This window comes from Mesoplodon mirus (genome assembly GCF_964341445.2).
Source record: "Mesoplodon mirus genome assembly, chromosome: 3".
Lineage (NCBI taxonomy): Eukaryota > Metazoa > Chordata > Mammalia > Artiodactyla > Ziphiidae > Mesoplodon > Mesoplodon mirus.
In genome coordinates, this window is record NC_138978.1 from 107,879,456 (window position 1) to 107,889,536 (window position 10,081).

The 10,081-nt window shown below is 37.6% G+C and overlaps 1 protein-coding gene across 2 annotated transcripts; it reads right to left on the minus strand.

The window, feature by feature from the left end:
- Positions 1-66: 66 nt before the first annotated feature.
- Positions 67-7,293, minus strand: SIKE1 (suppressor of IKBKE 1). 2 transcript variants are annotated; one of them, XM_082613703.1, is made up of 5 exons: positions 7,055-7,293; positions 6,716-6,821; positions 5,637-5,779; positions 4,320-4,433; positions 67-2,429 (listed from the first exon to the last, which is right to left on the minus strand). In XM_082613703.1, the coding sequence occupies exons 1-5, from the start codon at positions 7,211-7,213 to the stop codon at positions 2,328-2,330; spliced, it is 624 nt and encodes a 207-aa protein (XP_082469829.1). In that variant the 5' UTR covers positions 7,214-7,293; the 3' UTR covers positions 67-2,327. The 2 variants fall into 2 exon arrangements, with proteins under 2 accessions (XP_082469829.1, XP_082469830.1); XM_082613704.1 differs by lacking the exon at positions 67-2,429 and adding an exon at positions 2,473-2,785.
- Between the last annotated feature and the right edge of the window lie 2,788 nt (positions 7,294-10,081).

Below are 10,081 nucleotides of genomic sequence, written 5' to 3' on the forward strand. Positions count from 1 at the left end.
TGAATCAAATTATGCATAAGGTATTAATATAAGGTAATAAAGGTAGGTATCAATAATATTTACGCATTTTTCCAAGATATTTCCAAACAGTTTTAATTTTATACTTTGACTTGTAATCACGTAACTTATGATTTCTAACCATGAGGAAACCTCTAAAACCATTTCAGAAACAACTATTTATACTTAACCAAACTACAATGTGATAATTAGAGAGTATTTATGAAAAATCCTGTGTACCTGACAGGTTGCTATATAAGTGAAAAATAAACCCTTGCACTTCCTAATAATTAGACTCATTACTGAGTAAAATTAGCTGATATTCTCAAAATGAGATTTTTATTAGAAAAGGTAAGTTTGTACTAAAATTTTGCACACCAGTCAAGTTCCATCATCCACTGCAGAATAAACTTTCATACCCACTCAGACCAAAGTCAAGAACATTCCTTCTCCCCTTCAATTTTCTAACTACACACTATTTTCATAGTATTAACACCAGCTAGAATTCATATTATATAGGGTGCTGAGAACTCTTGAGGCTCATGCTTCAAGCTTTTGATTTGCCAGGGGGAAAACTTAACATTTAGATTTATCCTGATATCTGAGATGTAAAGAACTTTACAAACAACTCTAAAGGAACATAAAGCAGATAAAGGGACACCATGTTATAGTTTAATGGGCCATTTGATTACCTTATCATTTTCACTGAAAACTGGCCATGGCAGCTGACCAATGGTATAGGGTACCTGCCTCCTGAATGGAACTGTGGAACACAGAGTGGCACTTAGGGCATATACTGCAAGGCAAATGGCTAGACTAAAAGTTTACATAATCTTAGGAAATGAGATAAAAACGTCCACACTTCAGGTGGAAATTGTTTGCAGGATCCTGTATAGAAATTTGACAAATCCAAAAATGACATATACCGATTCATTACAGCCTACCATTTTAGGCAAAGTCCTTTGGTATTACTGGGATCTTAGGATATCTTGGAGAAAATCTGTTGTTTTATTTGGAGTTAATTCTTTATGGCTATACAAAAAAAAGGTTACACCACACAAAGCACTAACAAAAAACTCTTTCTAATGATGTGTCTCTCCCATGCAGTATAGTGCTTACGGTTACTGGGAAATATTGACAGGTTTAGCATTCATTATTTCAATTATTTTCGGGCAAACCTAAATTGATAGTATTACATGAAGTAATTTATAAATTTGAAATGTGAGTAAACTGAGATGGGGGAATGAAATGATGAGTGGGCCTAGCTGACTACTTAGCATTTGAATCTCAACACAGCTTCTATGAATATAATAAACTCTCATTAAGTGATAAAACTTTGCTTCCTTGTGAAAAATGGATCTAAAAAGAAAGCCAACTACTAGTACTAGTAATGAAAGACATCCAAGTAAGTGATGGTTCTTAATTATAAATGGAAGTTATATATAAACTGTAGAATGTAGTACCTAAGAATGATGATGTGAATAAACCTATTATATCTTCTTCACACTGGGTAAACTACCCAAGCTGAAGATTTCCTAGTAGGACAAAATTGAAAAATTGACTACTAACATCTAATAGAATAAATAAAAGTTACTTTTAGCATCTGAACTAAGAGCACATGTGTGCGTAAACCCACACAGGATGTATTTTTCAGCATTTGAACAATACGATGATTATACTACCACTAGAAAAAAAACAGTTGACTTATTTTCAAGTATGTTTCCCAGGGACTAGCAATAGGTTCTCTCAAATTAAGAGTAAAGACACCAGGCCATAAAGTGCCAACTCTTAGCACCAGAGAGACATAAAACTTCAAAAAAGGTGAATGACATTACAAATTAGAGAATCTTCCAATCTACTTCTGTGGAATTGTATTATTTTTCTCAAATGGAAACAAATCCAAGTTTATGCCAAATAGATTGAAAAAGCTAATCTCTTTTTTAAATTTTTAAGAATTGCAATTTACAGTCCTATATAAAATAAAATTGCTGGTTTATAATAAAATGCTCTAAGTTTCAGAGATATGAAAGAAGAAAAATGAACTGAAAACAGTTCATATAAATTGAGGTCCCAGAAATGAAAATTAAAAGTAGCCTCTTAGAGAAAGGAATGGTGAAACTCAGTGTATTTTAGTGAGTATTTTCACTAACATACCCCAAAACTGTTTCGTGGACAGTCACTTTTGACTGCGAATTCTAAACTGCCACTTGATACATTTAATCAACGTTAAATCAAGTCTGAGGCAAGACACTGAATGGACAATACTCGAATAGAGAGATAATAACTTCCTTCCTCGATAAACAATCTCTAGCTGTCATTCAGAAGTTGAATTATTTGATGGCTTGGGAAGCAGTGTCCATTGAGTTTTCCTTCCTGAGCCGAAGAGACTCACTACTGATGGACAATAATTCTCGAAGTTCCTTATTTTCAAGCTGGAAAAAAAAAGTATATGTTCATTTCAGGTATTTTGACTGTCAAATTGCATCAGAACACGTTGTTTTGGGCCTGAAACAGAAAGCATACTATTTTAATTTTAAAAGTTTTAAGGAAACAAAAGAACCGAGAATTTCCTAAAATTCTACTTATTTATTCATTTAAAAAACATTTACTGAGTAATTTCCACATGCCACATGTTAGGACTATGCAGAAACAAACAAGGTCCCTCTCCACTTGAGGAATTCACTGCTTGTCAAACTCTTTATGGTTCCCACAAGTTTTAGTATTGTTTCTTCTATCTTTCAAATTCCTAATAATAATTTCACTCGCTCAATCTTCTCTCCTAGATGTCCTACGGTTTTGGAGAAAGGAAGGAAAGGGGGAAAAGAATTACTGGGCACATAGCCAGGTATCACATGCGTGTCTTACATCTATTATCTCACACAATAGGTAGGGTAAGTACCATTGCCTACATCCATGTTCTCTCTGAAATGAGGACACTGGCCCACAAAAGTCCAAAAACTTGTCCAAACTTAGACAACTTAGATGTGGTATTGCTGGGGTCTCAATCCATTGCCCATGTTTTTTCCACTTAAAATATTAAGTAAAATTTGTCCCACATTTCCTTAGGCTGTTTCCATAAGTGAGATAAATTAGGGACGGCGTAGACAAGATCATTCTATCATTTTACCTAACTCCTAGTTCCTAATTGGGACCTTGCCACTCCCTTTGATTTCCAGGTAGCGCAGTTTGCACTCTTCATCGTTATTCTCTCTGAAGGAAATTCTGGGAAGCCATAGCATTTTCAGGTTGCACTGAGAGTTAGAGCCCATGGTCATTAAACCTTGTACCATATAAAGTGCTTCCCTCAATACTCTGTATCTCTCTCCTAGCATTTATATACCATTTCATACCAAAATACAACCAGTCTTATTCCTTTCGTTAGACTCTGAGCAGGGACCCTGTCTTTTTCTCTCCAGTATTTCTCAAAGGGCCCATGACAGCATCTTGTAATAAGGAACATTCAAATCATCTATTGCAGGGGTCCCCAACCCCCGGGTCTCTGATGGCTTCTGGTCCACGGACTGTTAGGAACTGGGCCATACAGCAGGAGGTGAGCGGCGGGTGAGCAAGTGAAGCTTCATCTGCCGCTCCCTGCCACTCCCCATCGCTCACATTACTGCCTGAACCATCCCCCCACCCCCACCCCCAGTCTGTGGAAAAATTGTCTTCTACGAAACTAGTCCCTGGTGCCAAAAAAGCTGGGGACTGCTGATCTATTGTAATGCTTTTCCTTAACAATTTTATGGGCACATTAACACCCCAGGCCTTTCTTTGTAAATTATTCCCATTTTAATCAAAATATTACATGAAAATAGCTTTTAAAAAAAATCAAGACTATCCAATAAAAATTAATTTAAAAAAATCAAGACTATAAGACTTATAAAAGACTGCAGTCCCTTGACTTTGTTTCCCAAAGGCAACCACTTTTAATATTTTTATTTATTTCTTTTTGTATTTACTTCCATAATTCTACATAATATGCCCAGTACTGCTATTTCCTGATCATCAAGTTTAGACATTGCCTATTTGAGTTCTTTTTACGGCAGATGAGGCACCTTAGCTCACGTGTAATCTGTTCCTTCCACTCTCTCTACCCTCTCAATATGATATCTCAATTTCTAGCCAGTACACAGTTGGCATTTTCATTGTTTGCTGCTGATTACATTTCCTTTCTTGAAAAGGGTATGGAGGATGTATTTTAATTTTAAATCAGACCACAAAGGAAACATCAGTACATAACAGTGATAATACAGTGATGGCATATCTTCCAGAGTCTGAAATCTCCGTAAAATATTGTGAACCTAAAATATCAACAATCTTACCTCTAATTGTGCTAGTTTTTCCTGAATCTTACAAAATTGATCATCATCCATTTGAACTGCTTTCCTCATCACTTCTCCCATTTCACAGATTCTGTCAATCTGACTCTCAATTTCCTGTGAGTATATTAAGAATAAAAAGGTGAAAAAGTCATCTTTTTTTGCAGATATGAAGTTCATGAAAACATGTGCATTATGATGTTAAAAGTTCATTTAATCTGTGGTGCAGAGGTTACAAAGGAGTTTCACTACAATTTAAGTCCTCAGAGGTAAAGTCATAATAAAGTTATCTTCTGATATTCACAGATAATTTGTTTTCAAAAGATCAATTCTAGTCTAACCACCCATTGGATACTGGACACTATCTCTAAATGGCTGTTTAACTTAAGTTTGAATACTTTTATTGGCAGGAAGCTTACCATATTCCAAGGTATCTTATTCTATCATTGGACATATCTCTTAGCAAGTTTTTCATAAAAGCTAAACTCTGTCTCCTTCAAGGATCAAGTTTTCTCCTCTGGACCACAGATTATTATCTTGACCAGATGAAAGCCATTCACATATTTAAAATATCCCTGTGCCCTATGACTTTAGTTAACTGAAGTCATTAAAATGCTTTCAGTGGGATCTAAGATGAAACTTATCTTCCATAAATTCCACTGCAGTAAATAGTGAGGTGTCAATCTATTAATCTAGGATTAAATGATATAGTACCTGTGAATGTACAATGACAACTCTGAAGCACTCTACAAACTTAAGAACAATTACTCAGTCTCCCAAATTAAATCATAAGCAACCAAAGTATAGAAACTATGCCATGTCTTTTTTTTTTTAAATCATATTTCTCTCTCCTAACAACATAGTGTGATGCTATGTAGTTCAGTTTAATAAAAGTTTACTGACCCCCTGCTATGTGCCAAGTACTATGTTAGGGATAAAAGATGAATTCATGCTCCTTACAACCAAGGAGCTTACAGACCAGTGAAATGTACAATAATAACCACCCAAGCATTTACTGAGCACCTTCAACACTAACCGGCATTCTGTTTAGTGGCAGAACTAACTAAGCATTCATTAACATCTTGAAAAAAGATCTTGGTGAAGGGGGGAGGAACTTTAGCCTTACTCTAATAAAAAGCCCTGAGCAGCCCTTTACCCCCTTCTTTCTATTCATATCTTTACAAAGCTATAGTAAAACCTACAGCAAATGTGATAAACATGAAAGGAAAACAAGCTTACTTTTCTTCAAAAGCAAACACACAATCTAAAACAATTTCAAGATTTCAATTCATTTAGAATTTATTCATCAAAGTTTCTTACTGCAGAGTGAGACTGGTGAGCTTTCAGGACTGGTTCAGCATCCACTGCTTTTTTAGCAACCATTAATTGTAACATCTGTTTCCGGTATTTGCTCATGATGAGTTCCAAAGCATCCTGGTGTTCCTCCAAGGAAACCCATAGCTCTATCAAAAAAATAAAATAACTTGGCAGTGATGTCTGAGAGATACGTCCTAAAGCCAAACTCAAACAGTTGGAATTTTATGACGCTTCATGTAACATTATGAATCCAAAGTTGTAAATTAGTGTTTAAGTCCACAGAGCTCAACAGTTACGGTCTATGTGAAAAATATCTTTCTAGGCAGTGGCAGCATAAGCTGGTAGAAACAACACGGGATGTGGCCTCAGAAGACATGAGTTTAAGTTCAGTTCTGTGAGTTACTAGATTATGACTCTTAAGCAAATCATTGAACCTCTCTGAGCCTATTTCTTATCTGCCTTATAATAATAAAAACCTTGCTTGTCTACCTCAAAATGAAGATATGAGAATGCAATGACGTGATACACGTGAAAGCCCTCTGTAAACTGATGTACAAATAACTATTCATACTACTATCATTAATAATGTATTCATTAAGCCCAAGAATATACACCCGAGGATACGATTTACCTCTTCCACCTTGCACAAGGAACATAAAAAAAAACCTTCAATCTTAACTTTAATGTTTATTTCAATTAATATTTAACCATTAAATTTTAAGTCCTTGAGGATATTCTCTTGTTATGCAAGCCTCCATGTTGGGACACCTAATAAGCCATGCAATAATTCAACTCTACTAAGCACCTCTTTGATAAGCTGCCTTTAAATAAAAAATCAGTAAGACCTTGAAAAGGGTAATGTAACAAACTTTACTGATACTGGGCGAGCACAGGCTAACTTTCCTGTTAAAAGTACTGACTTGGGAGGCGAGAATTCTACCACTGTACCACCAATGCCCCTCTCTGACTTGGAAATACATACAGAATGTGCGCTATTGTGAACAGTTTGTCAGTTTTGCAAGAACTTATGAAATATTACTGGATATGAAAAAATCATAACTACACAAAAAGGCCTGACCAACCTCTGTTTTCCTGCTGCAAGTCTCTAATCTGTGTATTCTCTTGGGACAGCAGAATGTGAGGTTTGTATTTGGACATGTCCTTTATATCGGATGCATCCTCTTGATACTGGACAAACAGAGACAGACTAATCGCGCAGTAAACAGAACAGCCGCAGATGCAACTTAACAGGCAGGAGGCAGAGCTTCAGGGCAGCATCCTCAGCCCCGACCCCGCAGAAAGTTCTCACCACCGCCCTCTTGGACCAGGACAAAATTCCAGGCCGAGTGCCCACTCTACCTCACCCTCCACCCCTCAAGTGCCCGGAACCCGAGGGCACGGACCCCCACCCTCTGCCTGACCTGGTCCGGAAGCGCTGTCCCCGCCTCCCGCATAGCGGCCACCCGCCGGTGCAGCGCCGCTGATTGATCCACTAGCGACTCGGCGGCCGCATCGTGCTCCCGCAGCCTCTCCAGTAGAGTCTTAGCGTCTGTCAGAATCTTCTCGATGGTGCAGCTCATAGCGGCCCCAGGACGACAGTCGCAGCACCGCTCACCTGGGCGAAGTGTTAAGATCTCCCTGAGCCGGTCTCAGCTTTACAGACGTCACTTCCGGGTACTTTTAAAAGGCGTCTCGGTGGTAGCCGCGATATGCGCTTGCGCAGTGGCAGCCTAGGCGGCCAGTGACCCGCTTCAACCCGCGGCTTTCCTGTAGTCTCGCCCAGGGCAGAGCCCCGGAGGCCTGCCCTTGCCACGCCCTTGCTTTCCTGTTTCCACAGCCTGGTGGTCAAGTTGTGTTAAAGCTGGGCTAGTCCGAGTTTCTCCTTTCCCTACTGGTTTTGATTGATGTGGATTGTTATTGTAGCCGTTTAAAAAAATTTTTTTTTTTAATATTGGTAAAATACGCATAAAGTGTATCATCTTAACCATTCAATAGTGGTAAGTACTTCAGGTTGTTGTGCAGTCATCGCTACCATTCATCTCCAAAACTCTTTTCATCTTGCAAAACTGAAACTCTGCACCCATTAGACTTTCCCTATTCTGCCTTCCTCCCAGCCCTTGGCAACCACTATTCTACCTTCTGTCTCTATGAATTTGACTACTTTTGGTACCCCATACAACCGGAATCATATAAATCATAATTGTCATTTTTGTGAATGGTTTATTTCACTTGGCATAATGTCCTCAAGTTTCATCCATGTACAGCAGAATTTCCTTCCTTCTTAAGGCTGAATAGTGTTCATATATATATGTATGTGTGTGTGTATATATATATGTGTGTGTGTATATATATATACACAACGTTCTATTCATCCATTCATCAATTGATGGACCCTTGGGTTGCTTCCACCTTTTGGCTGATGTGAATAATGCTGTTATGAACACATGTATAAATATCTGTTTGAGTCCCTCCTTTCAATTTTTTCGAGTGTATACCCAGAAGTGGAATTGCTGGGGCATGTGGTAATTCTATTTTTAAATTTTTGAGGAATGACCATACTGTTTTCCACAGTGGCTGTGCCATTTTACATTTTCACCAACAGTGCACAAGGGTTCCAATTTCTTCACATCCTTGTAGACACTTGCTATTTTCTGTTTTATTTTTAATAGCCATCTTAATGTGTGTGAGATGGAGTCATTATTTTCTGCTTACCTATTTTTTTCTGTTTTAATTCGATTATTAATTGAAAATAAATTTAACCAGAACAGCAATGACTTGTGCTGTTATATTGGTTTATGAGTTTACCTTGTCAAGCTTGTGTGTCACACTTTGTTCTTTTTCATTAATTACTTTAGTACTGTAAATACTTTTGGAGAGTCTTGTTTCAGGCAATGTTTAGTGTCTGGGAATACAGCAGAGAATGACACAAGGTCTTGGCCCTTAGGAAGTTTATATTCTTTTTTTTTTAACATCTTTATTGGAGTATAATTGCTTTACAATGGTGTGTTAGTTTTTGCTGTATAACAAAGTGAATAGGGAGTTTACATTCTAATGGGAGAAAGAGTTCATACTCTTATAAGCAATTGAAGGTAATGGCATGATTAGGAGCATGGTGAAAGGGGCAAGAGTGTCACAGCAGTAGTGAGAGGTCAGAGAAGGGGGTGCGGGAGGAGAATTGGGCTTTTTACCTTTGTATTCCCAGCAGATTCTGGAAGAAAATCTGCCTACCACACCTCCTATAGATAATACTGCTGGCCCACCTATACCACAATGCAGAGTTTGCAAACAATGTTTTAATATATTCTTTTACTAAAACCACAATTCCAAGCAATTAGTGCTCTCCTCCACTTTCCCACATGATTTGAACCACAGTCCCACAGAACATTTACATTATGCAAAGGAGAGGTGCTAAGTATACACAACAGGCAGTGGCCCATAGGAGAGACAATCTAGTGGAATTCTCTAATTCTCTTTTTGTTACACTCATACAATCTGTTCCTACTGAAATCTGGAAGACAACATTTTAGGTCCATTAGAAAGCCACAAAAGTATGTAATCGACTCTACTGAATTCTACTTCTTATTATGCTATCCTGTGGAATTTTTTTCCGATTACCATTCTATGGTATGCCTCAGGAGGCCTAGATCCTGTCCTCCCCACTTTTTCCTAACCTGGGAAGCCAAAGTTTACAGTAGAGGATATACTAGTTCTATGGTACCATAACCATCTCTAACACCTGGTCTATGGAAAGGATTGTATCCAGAATTGCTATCAGTATTGACAACAATACTGATGTTAAGTGCTTACTCTGTGTCTGTCACTGTTCTAAGGACTTTATAGTAGTTAAGTTATTTAATCCTCACAATTACCATATAGGTTAGATTTCCTGCAAACAATGTCTTATGCATCAGAGAGCTTTAGTATTGTCTATCTAGCTCAAACTTTTCTTTCCAGATATTGACCACTTTCCCTAAGTCAGCTTTTGATTACACAGGTCCATAATTCCTTATTCAAAACCTTGGGACATGATGTGTTCTGAGATTCAGAAAATGTAATACTTTAGAAAGGTAATAAGATCCATATACTGTATAGTATATATACTCCTGGAAGGGTCTGAACGAATTATGTGCATCTTTTGCACATATATTGCATTTTTAATAAAACTGACTGCCTACAGTTAATAACATTCTTCATATTTCCAGTCTTAGGCTGCTCTGTGACAGAATATAATTACTATTTTTCTTTAGGAGTGTTCATGTTTTTGGTATAAATATTTGCTTATAAGAGCTTGGGAGGACAGTCCACAAGAGGAACATGAAGGTCTGAAATTCTTTTCACTATAACCTGGAGGAAAGTGTTTGAAAAGGAACTGGACTGGATCTTACATGGCAGTGTCGAAATATGATAGTGAACCACACATGGGCCTAGTTAAGGCTGAGTGAGTCAGA